This window comes from Indicator indicator, chromosome 3, assembly GCF_027791375.1.
Source record: "Indicator indicator isolate 239-I01 chromosome 3, UM_Iind_1.1, whole genome shotgun sequence".
NCBI classification, from domain to species: domain Eukaryota; kingdom Metazoa; phylum Chordata; class Aves; order Piciformes; family Indicatoridae; genus Indicator; species Indicator indicator.
The window spans coordinates 6187504-6212095 of record NC_072012.1 but is presented as its reverse complement, the minus strand read 5'-3'; the positions used below and the strand labels follow the sequence as shown (position 1 = coordinate 6212095).

The following is a 24592-nucleotide window of genomic DNA, read 5'->3' as shown; positions in this document are numbered from 1 at the left end:
GGAACAGGGTGCCCAGAGAGCAACCTCTGGAGTCTCCTTCTCTGGAGACTTTTAGAAGCCACTTGGATGCATTCCTGTGCAATTTGATCTAGGTGAACCTGTGTTAGAAGAGAATTGGACTAGATGATCTCCAGAGGTCACTTCCAACCGTTCTGTGATTCTATGATCTCAGAGGATGTAGCGTGTGGTGAGGCAAATGAAAAGATGCAAAGACTTCCCTCTCTCTCTCTCTCCTTCTTGGGGCAGATGGCATTAACCAATTTTACTTTCATATCATAGCCAAAGCTGCAATATGGAGGAGTGCGTGCCTTAGGAAGGAGTCTGGAGGGTCTGCCCTCAGTGCAGGCTATGCAGGCCATGCAGTACATAGTATGAGTGACAGTGTGATAAATAAAAAGGATAGGAAATAATTGTTTTGCTCTCTGATCAAACTTCTCCTGTTCCTTGAGTAACGAGAGCAACATGGAAAAATTGTATCATAATGGGACAGAGCATAGTGATGTATTTTTTATGTCTTCACTCAGAGACAGATCTCTTCAGGTAGTGAGTAAAAAATGTGCACTTATTATTTCATGAGATACTGAGAGTCTGTTTGAAGTCCAGACAGCACTGTATAGAAAAATATTCAGCAATACAATATTCAATTGTTTGGGGTTTTTTGTTTGTTTGTTTTTGTTTTCCTTTTTTTTTTTTTTAATCTGAAAAAGTCAGACTGTGGTCTGTTTATGGTAGGTGTTTGGAGCTGGCTGCTGAAGCCCCTGCACTGCTTTGTGACTTGCAGGCCTTGGGGTGGTCAGCAGCACAGCATGACTGCAGCCTTGACTTCTGGCTGCTGCAGAGGGCAGGGCTTGTCAAATCTGATAGGTTCAGACCAGGCCTACTCAAATTCAGCTGGCTTCACAAATGCCTCTTAAGCACATTGATATTTCTGCTTCCATACAATGATTAGTTTGTAAAGCAAATTATCTTCCTCCAGGGAAGAGACTGTGTCATCTTCTGTGTGTAGCTGCTGTCTTGCATATCATGGGTGCTGCTGGAATCTAATAATAATTAAATGTGACACTTCAGGGGATCAGCAGAGCATGAAACACACTCTATGTGGGAGCTTGTTAGAAACAAGTGCACCAGCTTAACTGTCAGCTAGGGTGAGCACAAATGTCTGATCTGTCTAATCATGTGGCTTTAGTTAACAGTACCAGCTACAATTACACAGTAATTGCACATTAGCCACGTATGAAAATGCATCTCCCTCTCATTAAACTTTATGTTCATGTTCTTGTCCTCTGGGAACAACTCATTACACTACTCTGGGATTCCCACTGCTCTAAAGAGCAGCAGCAGTCAGCAGGGATCACAGTGAAAATTAATGGTCTGGAAACAGCAGGTCCAGCAGATACAAAAGGGCATAAAGCAAATAATGTTGTCTAAATATCTGTTGTTCTGTTAATACCTCTAGCCAAGGAAAGATAAGCCAGTTGAGAGTGGGTCAGTATGGGACAAGCCAGCTGTGAGAATTCCTGGTGTGTAAAGCAGTACAGCTTGCAATTCGGTACAGCCTTAATAAGGCAAACCTTCAACAAGTTGTTTAACTTATACGAAAAACAGAGGCTTTGAGCTCTCCTGGCAGGGGAGAGGGGGGAGTGGTGATGACAACGTAGCACAGAGTTATGTTCACTCCATCTGCATAGTAAAGAAAGACACAGTTGTAGCCCAAGTCATCACTTTACTCCATCCTTTATGAGGAGCTCAGAATAGGCTATATTTAGAAATCATTCTTTCTCCCAAAGGCACAAATTATATGGCTGCTCTCAGTGATGGCTGCCTGGTAGCAACTGGTTCCTTTTTATCTTTTGAATATTTCTGCTCTTTGTGATGGTTTTAGAATTATACCTGTGAAAAGACATTCACAGGCAGTAATATGTGTGGACACCTTCTGTGTATGAGTAAGTTTGACGTCTTCTACCCAGTTAACAAGTACACTTCTATCCATGCAGCTGTCACTATCTATGTCTTGGAACGAACCCCTCCAGGATGCATTTACCAAACTGATGCAGCTGACCCTGAAAATGCTAAACTCAAAGTAAGTTGTATTAAAGAAAAAATATAACAAAAAAACCCCAAACAAATAAACAAAAAAAAACAAAACACACAAGAGAGAGAATATAATCTACTGTATCTGAACTGCTAATTGGCAGCATCTTTCAACACCTACCTTCCTTACAAGGAATACAGGAAAAGTCAGGAAAAAAAGAAGCATTTTCAATAAGAAACTAAGACAACCCAGCCTCAGTGTTTTGGGGCATAAATTGCATTTTGAGATCCCATTCTCCACATCTAACGGGTATTAGTATAGCTGTTAATGTAGTTCAGTATCTGTGACTGCCACTGGCAAGCTAAGTGCATCCAACTAAGTCTGAGCTTATTCAGCTTGGATGATGAGTGCTTGTGCTGGCATCTGTGCGTTTGAGGTAAATACTGTACTATAACTTGGTATGTTCTACAAGGCAAGGAATGAGTGGAGGGATGTTTAAAGCTCCAAAGTCTAATTTCTTGCTCTCTTTGTTTCAGTATTCACTGCTCCCTGCACAAGTGCCGTTCTTGGTCACGGAAAGTGGAGCCATTTTTTCTACAGAAGAATTTGATTATGAGAATGGGTCACATTGGTGAGAATGTATTTTATTATGGTAGGCAGAGAAATGTTTTCCTGCAAGTCACAGAACTGTTCTTATTTTGTTTTCTTATTTGACAGGTACTTTTTAAATATAACGGTAACAGATCCAGGTGGACTCAACTCGACTAAGTCAGTGCAAATAAATATAATTAATGTCAATGACGAAAGACCTTACTTTACCACGTGAGTGAAAAACTTCTGCTGTATTAAAAATGTAGACTTTTCCTCAGATTTACTGCTTTGGCACTGATGCAAGGGCATAATGTAAGGGCAAATAAATATAATAACAAAATACTACTGATTTTTTTTTAAACGATTCCTGTTGCCTTACTTCAAAGCTTTACCCTAATTTCCCTCTGTTCTTTATTTTTATATTCTTAAGAGTTTCAAGTCTCTGCCTTCATCCTGGAGAACAGCCAGGCAAGCTTGTTGTGTTTGTTAGTAGTTAGAGAAGTTAAAGCTGTGCAAAGACCTTTGGATTAGTTCAAACAAGGCAATGAAACTTATGTGAATACAATCATATAGAATGCGTCATGCAGATGTGCATTTCACCATACCGACGCTGAACTGTCTGGACAAGAAAAGGGCTCACTTTGGATCTGTGTTCCCAGACACACTTCTAAACAATCCCCCTGTGATCTTAGAAACATAATCAGGAAATTGTGTCAGACAAGTAAAAAATGGCTTTGAAGCCTAATGGAATCAGGAATATTGCTGAAAATTTGGAGAAATGGGAAAGAATGTGTGTCACCAGGAGGCTCTTTTTGCAGTGGAAGGCAGAATGAATTACTTGCTGAAGCAGAATCTTGACGATTATCACAGTTGTTCTGATTGTGTTGTTGGTTTATGGTTTTGACTTGCATGAGACATTGATTGGATACAAGACACTCTTTACGTCTCCTGATCCTGTGGCATTAGAAGGTCCCTGCTGAGAATGTTTATTATGCTGTCTATGCAAAACAGGATACATGGTAGCACCTGGGACATGCCATGATGCTTCCAGACAATTGTTTGGAGCAATCTTCCACATATTTTGTGGAACCAGAGCTATGCACAGCTCCTGGGCTAAGGCTAAGGATCTTGCTAGGTAAAAGAGTAGATAATCTGAAGAAACAGAAGTATGAAATGTTAGAAACAGACATGGATTTGTTGTTGTTGTTACTTGAACCTCATTTGAAATAGCGATAAAGTTAACAGCTTGCTCCAATAAAGTTAACAGCTTGCTCCACGTTACTGCAGTGGTACATGCAGGATCAGTCTTCCATGTGCCAATGTTTGCACCTTGTGCTCTAGATAATGTCCTCCAAATTATGACATTTCTATTTATTTATCTTTATGTCTGCAATGTTAATAGAACTCTTCTGTTTCTGAGCAACTCTGGGATCAACAGGAGAACAAGGAAGTAAGAGATCCAATGCCAAGAGTGAAGTAGAATAACAAAACACATTCTTCATGCAGCCTTCACAAACTGCTCCTTTACTTCCTTCTGTAAATTAGAGGTTTTTACTCTGAAAACCCTATGCTTGCCTCTTAATGAGCTGGCAAAACATTTTCTTCTTAACCACTTCCAAAATTGCAAGTGGAGATCTTCTGTTTCTGCAATTCTCTGCTGCATGTGTCACTATGTTGGTATTCAGAGAGCAACAAAGGGCTCACGCTTTCCTACACTGGGCATTGCAGATTAGCCAGTTAGCTAAGTGGTGGCATAAGAAGGCCGAAAATAATTCAGCCTTCAAACATGCTTCCTATGCTTTTTTGAACACTTGAGGACCTCCCTCCTCCATGTAGGAATTGTTACGTATGTTACAGTGGTGCAAAGCACTCTTCAGAAATTCCTTGCACAATTTTGACGTGCTTGCCCCTGCCTGCTTTTGCACGCGGTTCAAATGCCGTGATTACATACCTTAATACCCATGTGAGCAGGCAGCTTTTCACATTGACTATAAGGTAATCACGTACAATTGTGTGCCAGACTACATCTGAGCTATAAAACTCTCTTAATTCATGGGAAATTTGTGACTGCTGTGATACCAAACAGCAGCAGTAAAGAATGATTTTCTTTATGTAAAATGAATCAGACAGCCAGAAGTTGTTAGAAAGCTGGAGTATATTCATCTGTTGGATAACCATAAGACTGCTCCTCCTTGCCTCCACTTACTACAGGGGCAACTCAGCTTTTTAATATACTATACAAGCCTCCAGCATTCATTCCAGAATACGGTTAATTACATTATTGCTTCTATTTTGTTTTCCTCTTGGAAAATGAAGAAATTAAGGCAAATAGCTTTATAAGCTGATGGCTCCTTAGGGAGGTGGACTGCATGACTTACCAGCCCCTTCCATCCTCAGTTTCCATGAGTTTGTGAAAGTCAAAATATTTTTTACTGTGAAAAAGTTGTGGGGGAAGGGCAGTCAGGTGTATGGCTATGTCATGCTTTATTACCAAGTCCCAAACTCAGCTGGCAGAGCCAGTGATTGGGGTGTTTGAAATGCATTTGCTATTTCTGAGTTCAGCTTGGACAGGGCTCTCCTGCTACAAGTGGATGCTCAGATAAGTGTGTAAGCAGGTGCCCTTGAAAACACAGATGCTCACTGTGTTGAATTTTGTTTTATTTTGTAGAAAACAAAGAAACTACAGGATTCCAGAGGAGCTAAGCCCAGGCACGATTGTTGCCCATATAACAGCTAAAGATCCTGATGATGAAGAGTCTCCTGGCAGACTTTTCTTCAGCATCCCATATTCTAACAGATATTTCTCCATAAATCCATGTAAGGCAAACATATGTGTGCTTTCTGACACTTAAAAAGAAGTGGCTACTCTGCAGCAAATGTTTTTCCTCGGTTTTAAATTTACTTGCTTAATTCTACAGATACCCCTGGAAATAAGAAATGCTTGGTATGTTATTAGGATCAAACTATGGGGTAACTTGACCAAGATTTTGTAGGATTTCTTGAAGAAGTAGACCAAAGGCAACTTCTTCACCAATACTGAGTTATGGCTGGAGAGTGACGAGCTCTTGGCTGCAGTGATCCTTTTGGAGCTCTTGAAATAGCTGCACATGATTAGACCTTAATGTCCTCCCTCCTGTCTGAAATCCACACAAATACTCAGGCACACAGCAAATCTGCACCTCAGCTTCATTGCTCAGTTCATGGCACTTCTCATGCAAGGCCCTCCAAGAGAGTGCTAGTCTCCTTTTGCTTTCTGAAGTGCATACACCAGTGCCCTGAGATTTTATTCCAGGGCTGGCATTCAAAGACTGCTTTGCTCGATCTGCTATTACTTTAGAACTGCTCATGACAGCTGTCAGAGGTGCCACATAACATAGTGCTGTGGGGGACATGAATTGTATGGATTTTCTATTGGGATATGTACTTCCGCCTTCTACCTCAATTATACTCTGAAAGGCAAAGTGTATATAACCTCCTTTGTACTCTGTATTATACTGTTGTGCTGTTGAAGTGTGAGTAGATTTAGAGGTGCTGAAGGATGCTTGAACAATAATGCTAGAAAGTGAAGGAGCTGAAGAGCTCTACTCTGACTTGCATAAGCTCTTTGAGAGCTGCTTTCCAAGCCATCTGCAGAGTCCTCCTATGGTATATGTTGAGCAATGTTTGTCTAGCATTTAAGTAGAACTTCCAAAACCATTTTTTACAATTTTGAAAAGTAACTAAACCAGCCAGGATTAGCACGTAATAGAAGACTTTATTGTGTTACCTGTTGCTGAGCTTCCCTGTGCTTTTGTGTGCACAGTACAAGCATTTGTTACTCCTCTCTGTGGCAAACATCTAACTTTTGGCTGCATTCTGCCTAGCAACTGGAATGTTGCAGGTGACTGAAAGAATTGACCGAGATGCTGATCAGCTGCGGCTCCATCCTAACATCTCATTAATAATTCGAGTGGAGGACAGTCCCAGCACTGGTCACCACAGTGAAATGGAGATCACAATCATTATCGATGATATCAATGACAACTCACCTAAATGCCATCCTTCTACCTTCAGGTATTGAGGGTCTGAGTAATTTTTTTCACATATTATCTAGTATAAATGTCTTGCATTTAAAGCACACACTTTTACGTACTGGCAGGAAGAGAATCCAATTCTCTGAGCACTGTGTGCTAGGTTAAGCTGTTCTCATGGAAAATGTGTTTGTTTTAAACAGGGAAGAGGCAAATGAAAACACAGTTGCTGGGACATTTCTTTTTCATCTTAGAGATTTCTGTCACGATATTGATGTTGATCCTTCAAACAATCGATTTAATTTCACTGGATTATCTGGTTTTGGAAGCAATAACTTCGCTCTGGAGTCTGCTGTGGCTGGAAGACTTGTGGTCAGTCTTTTGCAGCTTTATGTTAGCTTGTACCATTTCAGAAGTCAGTTTATGAAATAGTGTAAGTACAAGAAACTTCCCCTCCACCCCAAAAATGTAATTTGTGTCACAGTGGTGTGACACGGAGAATTAATCTTTTGATTAGATGTAAACTACATACTACCTAGAACTCTTTCTATGGATTCTACAGAATTTGGTTAATAGAGAACTGTTTTCTCCAGTTTTAATTAAGTGTGGTAGAGAGACTTGATAAAACAAATCTGAGGGGTGGGTGTTAAGTGGAGGGGGCCAGGCTCTTTTCGGTGGTTCACAGTGATAGGACAAGGAACAATGGGTTCAAACTTGAACATAGAAGATTTCACCTCAACATGAGGAGAAACTTCTTTACAGTGAGGGTGACGGAGCACTGGAACAGGCTGCCCAGGGGGGTTGTGGAGTCTCCTCTGGAGACTTTCAAAACCCATCTGGATGCATTCCTGTGCAGACTACCCTAACTGATCCTGCTCTGGTAGGGGGGTTGGACCCAATGATCTCTTGAGGTCCCTTCCAACCTCTGATATACTGTGATACTGTGATCTATGATGTAACAGGCTATATGAAGTGTCCTATCCTCCTGTTCATCCTGTAGGTGATTAACAGCAAATGCCTTTGCTTTAGTCCTGCTGCCTCCTTCCTGAAGAAGGTATTCAAGAGATTAGAATTTAAATCTGCAGGAACCACCATTTAATAACAACATGATTGCTAATACTTCTAATACTTCTGCAAGCAGGAGCTCAGCTGTTACTATTTAGCAATAGCAGGTTCTTGTCTAGCCAACAAGGGGCAGAGGTCTAGCATGAGCACTTCCTGCACAAAAGGGCAAGAAATTTTGTTGGCAGAAGGAAAGTCTTGACTCGTCAAGCGACATCAGACAGTACATGTGTATTAATCCTACAGAGCAATTCTATAAATCCAATGGGGAGACCAGGCTGTCATGTATGTTATTGCTTTATGTAACAGGGTTTAAATATAGTTGCTTTTCTTTTTGATTTAGATGACTGGAAGTATTGATTTGGAAAACCCAGTCAATCTAGGACTTGAAGTTTATTCTCTGACTGTCAGGGTGCAAGATATTGCCCGTCCTGACTATTCAAGCAAGTATCCCTTTTGCAGTTCTTTCATGTTTACAGGTGTGCTAACAACACGGAGAGAGGAATGTGTTTTGAATATATGCATGAGAAAAATTCACAGACACGCTTAACTATGATTTAACCTTCTATTTCCAGATACCATCTACATTTACATCAGGATAAAACCAGTGAATGAATTTCTTCCAGTCTTCAGTAACTTATCTTATGAATTTAATGTTCCAGAAATTACTAAAGGTACTGTAAGCACCTGCATGCTAGAAATAACCTTGGTAAGTAACTCTGCATTCTAAATGGATTTGCATGTAGTTCAATGAGGACAATGTCTCAAATTTTATACTCAGTTAGGGTCTCACCTTCCAACCACCTACTACCCTTAAATACACAAAGCTAGCACCAACCCCAGTTGTACTATAGAAGAGCTGTTCAAGAGCTATAGAAAATTATTCTAGGCACAGCCCCAAACTACCACAATTGATACCAGGCAAGCCCATTACACAGCATGGTGTATGTTTCTCACACCATTTCTTTACATTTTGGGGGTGACAAACACTAAACCAAATGTGCAGTTCAATCAATTTTTAGTTGGAGTAACTACTCTGTACCTCCTTTTTCCTAAAATATTAATGAAATACACATTTTATGTCTCCCAGTTGGATCCAGCATTGGAAGAGTGAATGCCATAGATAAGGACTGGCCACCCAGTGTCATCACTTATTCCATTGTATCTGGAGGTGATACCACGGATTATACAAATATTTTCTGGATCAGCCCAACCAAAGGAGACTTGAAAATTTTAGGTCAATTAGACTATGAAACAGCAAAGAAACACATTCTCACAGTACAGGCTTCAGACCAAGAGAAGACTGCAACAGCCTCTGTGAGTAAATCCACCCTACTTCTTCCCATTATCTCTGTTGTCTTCCTGGCAAGAACAACAAGGCATTTTGCCTGAAAATAGACAACTCCACCCCCGCACAGACTAGTATATTAGTTGAATGAGGTGATAATTCATTCAGTATTTATTTCTTACAGAAAGGATTAAAGTAATATCTTAGTATTTTTAACTCTGTGGGTTTTGTACCTCAGTTTTTTTCTGATTTTACCTGGGCAGCACAATTGTTTTCTGTGCCCTAGGCCATAAAAGATATTATTTATGGCTACAAATGTACAATAAAATAGAGAAAGGACAAAGTTTTGAGGTGAGGTAGTAAACCTAATTTTAGCCATGTGGCTAAGTCCTTTTTGCATCCTTGGTAGTGCTCCTTGGGTTTCAAACTTACATTTGATTTTATATGTGATTTTTTTTTCACTGCAGAGTGCTCAAAATAACATGAGAATTGAGGGGACATACTGAATACTTTGGGGATGGGATGAAGGCTTCCCAAACCTGTCAGACTCTAGCCCAATGCAGCTGTGTCCATATGGACACAGCTAGTTGAGATGAAGCCTTGCTACCTGGCAGGAGCCAAGAGCATGCTAAGGACCATGATAACATTAAACAGTATGGGTGTGGTTGTTTGCTACCCACACCTACTTTATTCAGAAGAAAACAAATACAGACTGTGTATTCACAAAGGTGTTTTATAGACACTTCTTTCACAGAAGCCTGCTAGGCTTCACATACTCCACATCTCCTCTCTCGTGACAGCCTTACATTTGACTTTTGCACATCTGCTGAAAATACAGGCCTCCTCTCTAGTCCAGCTAAGAACCAGACAGAACAACTATCAAGGTGATGACTAAAGAAAATTCAGCACCAAGACCTTTTAACAATGAGAAGTTCATCTGTTGCTTATTAAAGTCCAACAGACATTAGGGAAAAGAGCTTTGAGGAGCATAATCGTTTCCTCTCAGCTAGCTAATCCCAGATGACATTAAGCACATTTGGTGCTACCTGTGGTGCTCCTAGCCACACAGAAAACCATTATCAGCATTTCTTTGTCCCAGGCAACAGACTATAAAGTCTTTCTTCCTTCCTTCCACTGTTGGTGATCTGAATTATTAAATGTGCCAAGATCCCTAATTCATGACTGTGGAGCAATTTGAGAGGTTTGAAAGAAAGTTTAATGTTACTACTATTTTTTACTATACTATTATTTATTTACTATTTATTATTTACTATACTATTAGTTCTTATTCTGCCTATGACATAAATCAAGTGAACAGACAGCTACATCAGCTCGAAGCCCCTGGAGTTTGAGAATATTGTTCAGGGTAAGGAGCCTGTTACCAAAAGAATGCTGATTACAAGACCTGAAGGTCAAATTATCAGAGATGTTTTCTAGTAGAAACTAAAATAGATGGAAGATTCTTTTATTTTCAACTGCTGTTGATCAAAAGACCAACTGGGCAAAGCCAACCAGTTTCTGGCTCAGCACAGCAGAGGAGATTCAGCTTGCTGTTGCTCTATTCTTTCAGGTAACTGTCAATGTTTTGGAAGTAAATGATGAAGAACCAGTTTGTTTGCCAAATTTCTACTCATTTCAAGTCCCAGTCACTTTAGCTGTTGGGACCAATATTAATGGCTTCAAGATTGAATGTCAAGATCGCGACTCCGATCCTAGGTCTTTCCGTTACTTCATTAACGAAGGTACTGAGCAGTCCAAGAAACTAGTGAATGCTGATGGTTTGCTTTGATTTGTAAATAAACATCTAGCAATTTACATGCTGCTCCTCATGGTGAGACAGATTTGATCCATAAGTTCTGCACATCATTACTTTGCTGCTTATGAAAAGAGATGTCTCTCCACAAGTTGGCTACTGCTGCCACCACCTAGAACCATTCCATTGCAAGACTGGATTGCCTACAGTATTAATTAATTGACAATTGATTACACAGTTGACAAAGACTTCAGAAGGATGAGCTAGAATGCTATGCAAGGTCAAGTTTACCTTCCAATTACAGCTGAAATCTTGAGAAGCTATACTGTGTTCTGTTACTGTGCATACCTCACTTTTAAACCCATGTTTTCTAGATCCATGCTATATGCATTAAGCCTCCATTTTAAGAATAGGTGTTTGAACCTAGTAATACTCTTCATTCTCTTGAAGAAGAGCAATAGTTTGGGATAACTTTGGCTTCACAAAAAAGGGAACTCATTCTCCTAGGACAATTCCTTTTATTGCTGCTGAAGTGACTGCTGAGATGGAAGGAGCAGATTGTCCAGGTGTCAGCTGTGAGCATATAAAAAGAGAATTTCTGTCCTATTGCAGCCCCTTAGTGCTGCAGATGAGCTCTGTAGCAGCAGTATTTACATACAAAGCCATACAAAGTCATGTTTATATTAATAGATCAAGATGTGACCACAGGCCCAGTTTAGGATGTACACATGTGAAATGTGCCATGTAACTGGTCTCTGAGCCACAAAGCAGCCCATTTTGTATTGTACAATAGACAATGTTGTTTCTCTGCAGGTCTATGGGGCAACAAGAGTAAAACCAAAGAACACATGGTGCCTTTTGATGCCTCTGATCCATGCAGTCTGTTTGGAGACTAATAGATGGTGCTGGCTTACCCACAGCCCAAGCCAATAGCTGATCTCCAGCTAAATGGAAAGAACATGATGACTGGGGAGTTTTGGAGATAATTAACATTCTCATGTCATTAAGTCTCTTGTGAGGGACCTGTTTAAAAGCAGCAGGAGAAGCCATGGTTAGAGGCTGAAGTTGCCTCTGGAGATACCACTAGTGTCCACGTGTCCTAGGCTACACTCCTGTAGTGCAACAGCATAAGGTCTTCACCCCAGCTATGTGCTGCTCCTTCTGGGTGCTCTCCAGGCCATTGAGGTGACCTCTTGTCTGCCCTATGATGATGAAGTGTTTTCACATTCCTTTCTCAGCTGTGTCCCCATATGGGTCTTATTCTATATGATAATGCTTTTATGATTGTTTTGTTTTAAATTATTTTATGTGGCAACAGTAAAACCGAGCAGCCATTCCTTTTCATGATACTTCACTGCATAGATGTATAGTGACCCATAATGAGTTTGCAGCATCTTTAATATAGGATTAAAATAAACTCTTTTGAGTTTTGATGTCATTATTTTGCAGGCAATGTGAACAATCATTTCACCTTTTCACCAAGTGCTGGCTCCAACATATCTTGGCTGATTCTTGCTTCGAGGTTTGACTATGAGAGTGGACTTGACACAAAATGGATCTACAGGCTACGTGTCTATATAACAGATGACAATTTGCTCTCTGCCAGGGACAAAACTACACACCTCATTAAAACTGGAATGGTGACTTTAAGCATCAGAGTTATCCCAAACCCAACTACTGTCACTACCACAACAGTAAGTTCAATGAAATTTATGTATAGTTCCACATTTCTTTTACAGGCTGATCTCGAGTCTTTACTTGAAGGAAAGAGGGTAGGTGTATGCAAAACAAAAAGAACCTACAGGGTGTCCAGTCCTGGGAGCTGCTGAACCCTGTGCTGTTTTTTTACATTGAAGCCAGAGGTGGCTGATGTGCTTTGCACCATAAAGCATTGGTCCCAGGTACAGAGTTCATAATATGTTAGATACTTCAGGTTCTAAACCAAAAAAGGAAAGTAGCTGGGCATGCTGCCATTGCCATGCAACTGTAAAGTTAAAGATTTTGGCAGCCTTATTTATAAGGAAAGGGAAGTGGTTAAGGTTCGCCTGGAACCATAAAATTACCTCATGCATTTGTCATGCATTTGTAGCTATTATCTCCCTTAGCTGCTCTGTACATCTGTGCACTTCTTTAGCACTGAGGATCATTAATCTGTGGATAGAGAAGTTGGAACAGGCAATGACAAGAAATCCTCACCACTGGAAAGGGACTTTTTTTTTCTTTCCCCATCCTGTCATGTAAAACGTCAAGCTGCCAGTCGGGAACTGAAGGGGTTGCATACAAGCTTAGCATGTAACTGAGGTTTCAGACAGCAAATACCTGGACGTGGTCTTTCCTCAGCCCTCTGCCCACATAGCAGCCCACAGCTGAGCAGTGGAAGCCTGCACAGCGTTTGGCATTCTCCGAATAGTCTCCCAGGCAATCTTTGGCTCACCAGTCTGATTTTGGAGCTGATTGTATCAGTCTGCTGCAGAAACTGAACAGAGTTTCCTTCATTCTCCTTGCAGAAGTGGCATAGCCTGGGGGTACAGACCACACTTGTGCCAGTCCCTGCTATACTACCTCTTCCTCAAGCAGAGTCAATACATTTTCTTCCTCCTTGCAGCTCATAGAATGGTTTGGGTTGGAAGGGACCTTGAAACCCATCTAGTTCCAACCCCCCACCATGGGCAGGGACACCTTCCACCAGAAAAGATTGCCCTAACATGTCCTTGAGTACCTCCAGGGAGAGGCATCCAAAACCTCCCTGGGCAGCCGGTTCAGTGTCTCAGCACCCTCACTGTAAAGAATTGGCCTTTTTTGGCATCACTTCTTTTATTCTCTTGCATGCAGGAATGAAAATATGAATATGTTGATGAAGGAGTAAAAGAGCTAGTAACTGTAAAATGGTCTGGATCTGGTAGAGCCTACTGAACCAAAACCAGATGATCATTCAAAGAGCACAAGCAAGTCTGGATAATTTTGCTCTGAAAATCTTTAAAGCCAAACTTGCAGACAGATTTACATTCCTGTCATTATCTAATGCTTTTCCTCCCACTACCTGATTTGGAAATGAAAAGTTAAGCTAAATAACAAAACTTATCCTGCATTTCTTTCCTGTGCTTTACCCCAAATACAAATGGTCTAGACCATATCCCACAGCATTAATCTTCATCCCCAGAGATATCAGCCTTCCACTTTCAGTCTGTTTCCCGGAAGAACACTTTCATTACAGCAGTTTCTCTCACCACTACCCTTTACATGTATTCAGTGCAGCAGCTTGATGCATCCGATACTGGAAAGCTGGTAGTGTAGAGAAAAAGCCTCCTTGGAAAAACTCACTTGTAATGACTCACAGTCAGGAGAGAGTTGTGATGCTGATCTTGAAAGTATCTGAGATCTTACCTAATGATTGGATGTACAAGGCTATTTAGGCTATTTCAAAGTACCATTACACAGGAAAGAAATAGATACCCTACTAATTTTCATATGCAATGTGATTAGAAGTCTCCTACACAAAAAAAAAAAAAAGAAAAAAATTAAATGAAGAGTTTATTAGATTATTAACACCAATAGTACCACAACAGCTAATAACCCATGCAGAACAAATGAGTAGTTTCTGATCTGTTTGAGGACATTTTCATGATGGGACATTAATAAATTAGTTGCTAGTTTCAAGTGGCTTACCAGCTCAGAAATGTCCCCTCTGGCACTTGGAAAGATGTGAGAGATTCCAGCTACTGAAGAAATGTGTTGTTTTCCCTTCTGGAACGAGTCACAGACAGAAAAAAAAAAAAAGATTAATTATTTTTAATACAATAATCCAGTTCCTCTGTGGGGTCAATGTCTCTCACAAAGAGAGCCAAACCGTTTACTGTAGTGAAGATGACCTACTTCCAGTTTTGCCTTCAAATAACAAAAAAAGAAATCATTCTCTTAGCAATGGCAGTATTTTCTGAACTAAAATAACATGCACTCATCTTCTAAGGCCATCAGAGGCTTTTTATCACCCCACCAAGGCATACTTGTTTTAATGTAAGACATTGAATTTACTTTCTGAAAAATGTGGAACCTCCTCTTTGTATTGCAGTTGGGCTCCACTTGACCAGCTGTTATGATTATGAAATAATTAATATGGAAAATATGATATTAACAAAAATATTAATAATTATTTATTAATATGGAAAATTGTGGAGAATCATGGCCAGTGCACATGCTCTTTTACCATAAAGGGAGAACACGTCCCTTTGTTTACAAAGACTTTCTGGTGCCTGGTTCTTTTGTCCTTTTCCCATGTTTCCCTGGACTCCTGCAGGAGGGAGTGGGAGAGAGGGATCATGTCTGGACATCCCAGGAATTGTTCTGGGTTTGTTTTGGGCCCGTTTGGCCCTGCCACCACACCAGCTTTTTGGTTGGCCTGTAACTTGATAGTCCATCTAAGTCATTTGAACTGCGTTGGCAGTCAGCAGGCAGTATGAGGGCATCAAAGCTGGTGAAGGGTCTGGAGCATATGTTCCTATGAGGAGCAGCTGAGGGAGCTGGGGTTGTTCAGCCTGGAGAGGAGGAGGCTCAGGGGAGACCTTATTGCCATCTACAACTACCTGAAGTGTGGTTGTAGCCAGGTGGGGGTTGGTCTCTTCTCCCAGGCAACCAGCAACAGAACAAGAGGACACAGTCTCAAGCTGTGCAAGGGGAAGTTTAGGCTTGGTCTTAGAAAGAAGTTCTTCACGAAAAGAGAGGTTGCACATTGGAATGGGCTGCCCAGGGAGGTGGTGGAATTGACGACCCTGGAGATGTTTAAGAAAAGCCTGGGTGAGGCACTTAGTGCCATGGTCTAGTTGCTTAGTTAGGGTTAGGTGATCGGTTGGACTTGATGGTCTTGGAGGTCTCTTCCAACCTGGCTGATTCTGTGAATCAGAGCAGATGCCATCTCCCTCTGCGTAGACTTGAGGTGATCTCAGGCCAGGTCTTTCACTGCAGAAATTCACCCAGAAAGAAGGTGCTGCTGGAGTCAGTGTTCAAGAGCTTTTCCTATTTTGTTTTAAAAGCCTGCCTTCACCATTGTGACAAAAAGAGAAAACGTCTACTCTGAGTCGGCGTGGTACGTGCCGTTCGTCGTCAGCCTTGGCAGCTTGCTGCTCCTCAGCCTGCTGGGATACCTGGGGGTCTTGCTCTCGACGTGGGCCCGCACTCGCTGCCCTCTGGCAGGAAAAATAGACAACGTGCCTCTGTGAGTCCTCCCAAGTGCCGTGCTAGAGAAACGCCTGACAGTCACAGGGTAACTTCAGTCCGTAACGAAATCTCTGCTTTGATGGTTTTATGGCGGTACAGTAAATGCTGTTATCAGCTACGCTGTGATGCGGTGTTATCCGTACAGTCATAGAACTCTTTCAATTGGAAGCAACCTCTAAGATCAGTGAATCCTTTGCCGTTACACCACCATGCCCGTTAAACCATGTCGCATACTGACATGTCTACACAATTTTTTTAATGCATTGTGGCCGTTTAGGCTAGGTACCTCCAAAAAAGAAGCCACAGAGTTGAGACCTCCAGTGTCTAGAGTTTCCAGCCCAGTGGGTGGACACAGGCAATAGTGTATTGCTACCCATAAATCCTGCACCCTTATCAATCTGCCTGCAAAGTTCCTGTCTTTCTCTTTCTTCCCTCTCTGATCCCGTGGGAGAGAGATGCTCTCTTATCTGGTAACAATGGGGGAGTATTAGAGGCCTCTTTGGCCTGAGTAACTTTTTTTTTCCCTGTGTAGTCTTGATCTGCTTAGGCCTAATGCCAGGGTAAAAAGCAGGGGGACAGTTCAGGCTTGGCCAGCCTGAAACCAGTTTAGCAACAGTGGGGTGGAAGATATATCCCTGGGGTTTTTGGTGAACCCCAGGTTGGGAGAGGGGAAGTGTTGGTCTCTTTTTTTTTCTTTTGGTCTGGTGTAAAGGAACTTTGCTATGCTTTTCTATGCTCACCACTATGCTTTGCAGTTTTTGTAGTATATGAATTGCTTTTCCATTTAATCTTTCCATTACTATCCAATCCATTTTTTAGAGCGTTATTCTTTTGCCCCTTTTGGAGCAATAGAGCTCTAAACTAGACACTCATCCAGGGACAGTGTCTCTACAACCTCCCTGAGTGTCTTCTAATGCCCAACCACTTTTTCAGTAAAGAATTTTTTTCCTCATCTCCAGTTTATACCTCCTGTGGTGCAACATGTGGCCATTTCCTCTCATTCTATCACTTGATACTAGGGAGAAGGGACCAACACCCACCTCATTACAATCTCCTTTCAGCTGGTTTCAAAGAGCAATGAGATCTCCCCTCAGCCTCTTTTTCAGACTAAAAAATCCCACTTCCCTCAGCTGCTCCTCCTAAGACTTGTTCTCCAGACTGTCCACCAGCTTCGTTGCCCTTCTCTGGACACACGCTCCAGTACCTCAATTATATGAAATGAGACAAAATGTGCATGGATTTATTATCATTAGCATCTGCTGAAGGTAAAAGTAGCACTTACATCTTCTAAAGGTACCTGTGCTTGTAAGAAGCACCCAGCATCCAAGCATAACTGTGCTGAACAAAAATAAAATGGTTTGTATTTGGCTCCCAGTCCGGAGGAGCTCCCATCTAGGTAGTTGCAGGATGCATTTTGCCCTGTCTTAGCAACAAATCCCAGAGTGGTTTCCAAACTTTGGTGCTCCTGCCAAATTCTTTCCTCTGGCAAAACAGCTGCAGATTTCCTGGATTTTGCCCAGCTTGTGCTTGGCAAAATGCATGGAAATACCTAGAAGTGGCATTGGTTCATTGTGGGAAGCAGCTGAGGTCCAGTGGTCTGGAGCATCTGGCATTCTCAAAATGAAGATAAGGATTTCTATTGATATTCTGGGGATTTGGACTTACATTTGGAAATTATAGTAAATGTAAAGAGGTGTAACTGTGATGATAAACAAATGGTGTGTGCAAGAAATTTAGGAACTGGTGATAAGAATCCCAGCTGAATCTCACAGGATGTAGCTTGTCTGTTTTTATGGAGGTGAAACTATGATGGTTGTTAACTGCATGCTGATTTTATTTATTTATTTATTTTAATCACAGGATAAATGTGTCAGGTATGTACTTCTTTTCTAAAGTCTAATACTTCACAACAAGACCTTGTTTAGGATTTGCTGTAAAATTTGTATATTCATTTCTAGACAGATAAATTTGACCTGCTATGAACGTACTGAGACTAAGTAACACTGATGAGAGGACTGGCTAAGTGATTTCATGGTCCTTTCAGTCTTAAAAATCTATTAATCTACTAAATTACTTGTGTGAACATATTAACTTAGGTAAAAACCATTCTCAAGGAATGTGACTTTTCAAGGCTAAACTTTTGATTAAGTCATTGGTAACTCTGTATTCTTACTCCAAAATACTCTGAAAAAATTTGCTTTTGAAACAGTATGAGAGATCAGCATTTGAAAAGAGAGAACTCTGAGCTGGATCAGCATTTGAAAAGAGAAATCTGAGCTATCTCAGAATTTGAGTGACAAGACTATCTGTATGTTTGAGGAAATGTTGGCAGAAGAATCTGTTTTTTTCATAATGTGTATTTTTCTTTCTGTAGGAAAGAAGAAACCTAAGAAAGAAGTGTTTGTGGTAAGTACCACTAGCCTATGGTGGTGGGTTGAAACTATCCCCCAACCAATTTGGAGAAAATTACCCCCAAAATAAATTGCCAGACCAGGTCAGTTTGGAATGAAAGCAAATGTAGCTATATTCACAAGCAAACTACAATCCAGACATATGAAATGCAATGAATATGCACAAAATATACAACATATGTACGATATTATATATATATGAGTTATAAACAACACAGAAACTCTTCAGAACCCCCTGGATGGATCTGTTCACCTCCTCCCCCACTCCCTTCCTCCTTCCTGTTCCCTCACACAGTAGTCAAAACAGATACCCCTGGCAAGGCCATGAGAAGAGAGAGAGAGTTGCAAGCAGGAGCACCAGGAGAAAAAACAAAAGAGCTGTTTATGCCTCTTCTCTATATCCCCATTAGCAATCCAAAGAATTATATATAGCCCTTATTATTATTTTTCTTTTACATCCAGTGGTAATTTATTTTACTTTCAGTCTTTGCTGTCAGGATCTAGGCTAAAGTTCCCCCTTCAAACTGTAACACCTACAAACAAAACCCAGTTTTGCCCATCCCCACTGTGTAATTTGACTGCAAGATCCTTTCTGTGAAAATCTAGTGGCAACACCCTACACCACAAACGGCTTTCGCTGGCAGTTTGGATTAAACCCAGGTTATAGAAATGTAATATGCAGGTCATACAAATTCACCTCCATCCATGTAGGTCACCATTTCCAAGTGACTGCTCCTCCTAAACTAATTCACAGAGTTAATTTCATACTTTGTCTCTTTTCATAGACGATGACAAAGCTAAACACTGTCTTTGATGGAGAAGCGAGAGACCCAGGTAACAAAAAGTAATTACCAGTGGATGTGAATGTTTGGCTGAAAACAAGCTGGATTACTTCATTTAAATATGGTTCAACATTTACTTTTCATATTTCAAGTTTGCTGTTCCCAAGGAGAGCAGCTGGGAGCTATGTTTCACAGATAGTGACAAGGGGATTGAGTGTAACCTCAGTAAGTTTGCACATCAGGGGTGTCCCTCTGCTGGAGGTCAGGAAGGCTCTGCAGAGGGATCTGGACAGGCAGGATCAATGAATTGAGGGGAAAAGTATAGTGTTCAACAAGGCCAAGAGCCAGGGCCTGTGTTTGGGTCACAACAATCCCATGCATTGCTATAGGCTCGGGGCAGGGTGGCTGGAAAGTTGCTTGGCAGGGAGAGATCTTGGGGTAGCAGCTGACAGCTGGCTGAACATGAGCAAGCAGTGTGCTCAGGTGGCCAAGAAGGCCAACAGCATCCTGGACTGTATCTGGAGCAGTGTGGCCATCAGGCATAGGGAAGTGATTGTGCCCCTGTGCTGGGCACTGGTGACGAAGCATCTCAAATACTGTGTTCAGTTTTGGGCTTCTCTCTGCAAGAAAGACATTTTGCTGATGAATCCTTTCCAGAAAATGCCAACAAAGCTGGTGATGGGATCCTGTGAGAAGTGGCCTAGGGTGAAGAGGAGGCTCCTGGAGGCTCCTGCCTGAGCCCCGCACAGTAATGCCCTGCCTGGCATTACCATGGCAAACTCTGTGTCTTATGGCTGAGGGCCTCAGCATGCACAGGGAGGAAGTGGTAAAATGTACCAGTCAGTCAAAATAGTTTTTAGCTAATAGGTCCCAATTAATAGGTTTAAAAACAGTCCAGAAGGAGGCAGGCTTGACTGAATGCTCTGATTCATCTGGCCAGACTTCCACCCCTGTGGAAGTCAAATTACAGGACCTGACATGGTCTGCAAGATTTATGTAACATTTTGTGCTCCTAACAGGTTTGCTACCTCAGGCAGAAAACTCTACTTGTTAAAATAACAACATACAAATGCAAAGGCCTTGGCCAGCATAGTCCAAGGCAAAAGGTTTGGGAGAATTATTCCTAAAGACTAGGAGTTATGGATGCGCTTATTACAGTGTCCATGGATAGAGGTATAGGATGATAAGAAGGTCCCTGTTTTGGAATAGGGATGTTTTCAATAGTCATATTCCACCAACTGCAGAGCCAGTTTTTATATTGATTAAATAGTATCTTCCCTGAGTGGCCACCATGATGCCCAGTTCCCCACTCAAGCAAGAGGCTTTCCCTCTTGAGCTACATCCCAAACAGCTGTTTTTCTAGGTGCCTCCTGTTTCACATTTCAACTCAATCCTGAGGAAATCTGTCAAGTCTTAATCTACTAAGGCAGGAGTGATTTTAATCGCTTCTCTTTTCTCCCTTGCAAGTTACTGGCAAAATGTATGAATTTAATACACGGTCGGGTGCCCGGAGGTGGAAGAAAAGCAACGAATCCCTTCAGCCAGCACTGGTCAGGCAGCTAACAGCCAGTGCCATGGACAACAGTGGCCAAGGGAGAGACAGAGCAGAGGCACCAGGCGTAAAGGAGCCTTCAGAGAAGAAGAAAGAGCTGACCGCAGAAAAAAAATTCACTGCGAAGCCCTTGGCAGGGCAAGCTGAAACATCAGGCCAGGATGGAATGAGATTACAAAAGCAGGGGTGGGGAGATGGGTCAGGACAGGAGGGTCATCACCCTCACCAGCTCCCCTAGGTAGATACTGACGTCCTCTTTGTTGCCCTTAAGGCAGCCTGAGACTCCAAGGCATCTCCCAAATAATGCCTGCTCTGAAGAGCAAGTTAGATATGCTTTTTCTCTTTGTAGCTCATCTGTAAAACATAAGGTGCCATTTAATTGCACAGTCAGAAATCCAGCAAGCCATGAACACCACAGTGACAGATACAGGAAAGAATAATTTCATACTCTGTGCATGCTGTCAGTTCACTGTGTCTGTGGTGGTTGTTATAGTGTTGCTTGACTCTTTGCACAAATGAGCTCCAGCTCATTACTGCTTGCATTCATTTGCTGTGAATACAATATATTCCTCCATAGAAAGCAGGTAGTTTTCCAGTGACACAGAGAAATTCTGTGGGAGCTGGTAGTACTGCAATAACTGATCTTTGTATCGCTTTGACAGCAAGCTACCCACGGGGATGTTAAATCTGTGTTACCTGAAGAGAGAATGATTAAGTCAGGGAAGTGATTAAGGCAGAGGAAACACCATTGCATGGGACCACAATGTCCACTCATCAGCTTTGCTGTAATGTTGGAAACTCTAGGTGGGGGACTGGTTCTCAGCCTCCCTTATTAAATAAATGTCACCTGCCAAAGAGATGTCTACAGGTAGTTTGTGACATAAGAGGCTGCATTTTTCTGACCATATTATTAGCTGTTTGTCTGGTCTCTACTATCTTTGCATTGTTTTGTTCACTTGTGCATTCTGATGTTTTAAATCTTTCCTCTTTAGACAGATTAGTATCTTTATTATTCCATTTCATTATTCCATTTATTTCTCTTTTGCCTCTCTGATAATGGCACTGTTACATTGCTTCTGTCCTCTGGTTTCTGTGGCATCCCTTTGCCTCATCAGCAAGACTTCATGTTACCCGCTTCTAAAAGGTCTTGAGACATTAATTCACTGCATGTATCTACTCCAAGCAAGTTTTATGTTCTGTTGTTAAAACAAGTTAGATTTTTCTGAGATACTCTATGAAAAATTTGAAAATAAATTCTAAGCACTTTACAATGTCTTTATTTCATGTACTCAAAGCAGATTAGTTACTTCTGAACTATTACAGAATCACAGAATCACCCAGGTTGGAAAAGACCTTCAAGATCATCAAGCTCAACCTATCACACAACGCCATCTAATCAATTAGACCATGGCACTAAGTGCTTCATCCAGTCTTTTTAAAAACACTTCCAGAGATGGGGACTCCACCACCTCCCTGGGCAGCCCATTCCAATGGCCAGTCTCTCTTTCTATGAAAAATTTCTTCCTAACATCCAGCTTAAACTTCCCCTGGTGCAGCTTGAGACTGTGTCCTCTTGTTCTGTCACTGGTTGCCTGGGAGAAGAGACCAACCCCCACCTGGCTACAACCTCCCTTCAGGTAGTTGTAGAGAGCAATGAGGTCTCCCCTGAGCCTCCTCTTCTCAAGGCTAAACACCCCCAGCTCTCTCAGCCTCTCCTCACAGGATTGTGATCCAGCCCCCTCCCCAGCCTTGTTGCCCTTGATTAATACCCTTACTCTCTTTAGTTTTAATTTTCTGTTGCTGCAGAAAATTAGACAACTCCAAATCCCCTTTAGAGGACCTTCAGACCCTTAGCAGTATGTGGCAGCAAGCAGTACCTCACCATATCCACAAGGCGGCAGCAGTGAGCGGCCGTCGCACTTCATTGCGAATCCCTAGAAACGCCATAGAGCCTAGACACTGTGGGGACCTGAGCGAGCCATGAAAACCACACTGAGATTGCTCCCCTCCCCCCAGCTCATTCAGGACCCTCCAGAGACCCCCCAGCAGCTCCCAAGGGAGCCTCCAGAAGCCCCAGGACCCACTTTAGATGCCTCCAAACATCTTTAAATGCCTCCAAACCCTCAGACCCCTTAGCACTATGTGGCAGCGAGCAGTACCTCACCATACCCACAAGGCGGCAGCAGTGAGAGCCCATGGCACTTTGGTACTGAATCTCTAGCAACACCGTAGAAGAACCTAGACACTGTCCTTTTGCTGGCAGCTGCCTATAGGTGGGGCTGCCACTCCACGCGTGCTTGCGCTCCAGATCCCTCCCCAGCCTTGTTGCCCTTGATTAATACCCTCACTCTCTTTAGTTTTAATTTTCTGCTGCTGCATGTCTAAAAAATTTGCTATTCTCCTTGATCCCTGTGGAAGTGACTGAAGGCCAGGCAGTCATTTCCCCTACCCCTGCCTTTATACATTTCTGAAAGGCAAGAGGGAAAGTAGTGCTTCCCAGAGAGGCTGTAGCTCCCCTGGAGGATGCTTCAGGGCAGAAGATCCTTGTAGCTGCTCTTGCCTCCCAGGCAGTGTGATTTCCACAGGGTATTACAATCTACAAATGAACCCTTTGGCTTAATTTTCATAGCTCATCACATTAGAGGTGTTAACTAATATCTCTGAGACTTATCCTTTACAGTGTGTTGATGATGTACCTTGTTCTGTAACCGCACCTTGAAAGCCATTGCTGAAGATCCAGAGTTCTGGAACACGACAATTAACAGTTAATGACAGAGAATATGATGTATGCACTTGGAATTAAAATCCCAAGTAAACTTATGAATCTTTAGCCAGAATTAGTCAGGTACTGGAAGGGTTTTAACATGAATACTAAGAGGCTGCAGAATTGTGCAGACAGAGTCTTGCTGTACCATCTAGTGGCATATTGTGATAGTGCCCATTGTGGAAAGTGCCTGTCCTGCTGTTATTAATCTAATTAATTAAATTAAATTTAGTTATTAGTTTATTTTAATAATATATTAATCTATACATTATTATTATGTTTGTAATCTGTGAGGCCAAACAGAAGTTCTTGGGTGAAAGGAACAAATAAAGAATGCCATAAATGCTGACTGAAAGTGGAAACCCTGAAGAAAATGTGCAAGAACATATTTTCTGACAGATCACTTATGCTTGGTGTGCCTCCCTAAAGATACATTCATCTCATTAAAGCCTAGCATTTACTGCTATGTGTGATCTACAAAGCAGTTCTTCCCCATGAGGGTGGTGAGACACTGGAACAGGTTGCACATCTCTGGAGGTTTTTAAGGCCAGGCTGGATGTGGCTCTGAGCAACCTGATGTAGTGTGAGGTGTCCCTGCCCATGGCAGGAACTAGATGATCCTTGAGGTCCCTTTCAACCCTAGCAATTCTATGAGTCTATGGTCTGTACCACATGGCACAGCACACCTCTGTAGTATTATTAATTAATTATTTTGCTTTTTGATGAATCTAGACATCAGAAAAATTTTCCCCTTTATTTTCTGATACCAATCTTTGAGAACTAACCTAACCAGTTCAGTTTTTACTGTATGTGCTGGGTTTGGCTGGAATAAAGTCAGTTTCTTCACAGCAGTTGGTATAGTGCTGTGGTTTGGATTTACTATGAGAATGATGTTGATAACACACTGATGTTTTCAGTTGTTGCCAGCTGTTGGGGGGGTGGGAGGACACGGGATCTGGCTGGTGAAAACCAGAGTTATACCTCCTCAAATCCTGCAGGACCCCAATACCTGAAACCCCACAGGGACCCCTAAACCTCACTGACACCCCCCTCCTTCGAGGATCTCCAGAGTTCCCCCAGCAGCTCCCAAGGGAGCCTCCAGAGGCCCCAGAACGCACTTTAGACAACTCCAAACC

The 24592-nt window shown here is 41.9% G+C and overlaps 1 protein-coding gene across 1 annotated transcript in view; it reads left to right on the top strand.

Annotated features, from left to right (window-relative positions):
* Positions 1-22676, top strand: part of CDHR3 (cadherin related family member 3) — a 30073-nt gene extending 7397 nt beyond the window's left edge. Inside the window, 16 exon segments of the mRNA XM_054399728.1 lie at positions 1995-2080; positions 2569-2663; positions 2750-2854; positions 5292-5440; positions 6487-6676; positions 6837-7005; positions 8039-8138; positions 8271-8369; positions 8786-9012; positions 10554-10725; positions 12186-12430; positions 15764-15959; positions 18322-18353; positions 19144-19192; positions 20608-20878; positions 22499-22676. Coding sequence (XP_054255703.1) covers positions 1995-2080; positions 2569-2663; positions 2750-2854; positions 5292-5440; positions 6487-6676; positions 6837-7005; positions 8039-8138; positions 8271-8369; positions 8786-9012; positions 10554-10725; positions 12186-12430; positions 15764-15959; positions 18322-18353; positions 19144-19192; positions 20608-20878; positions 22499-22676 — 2363 coding nt within the window.
* Positions 22677-24592: the final 1916 nt, after the last annotated feature.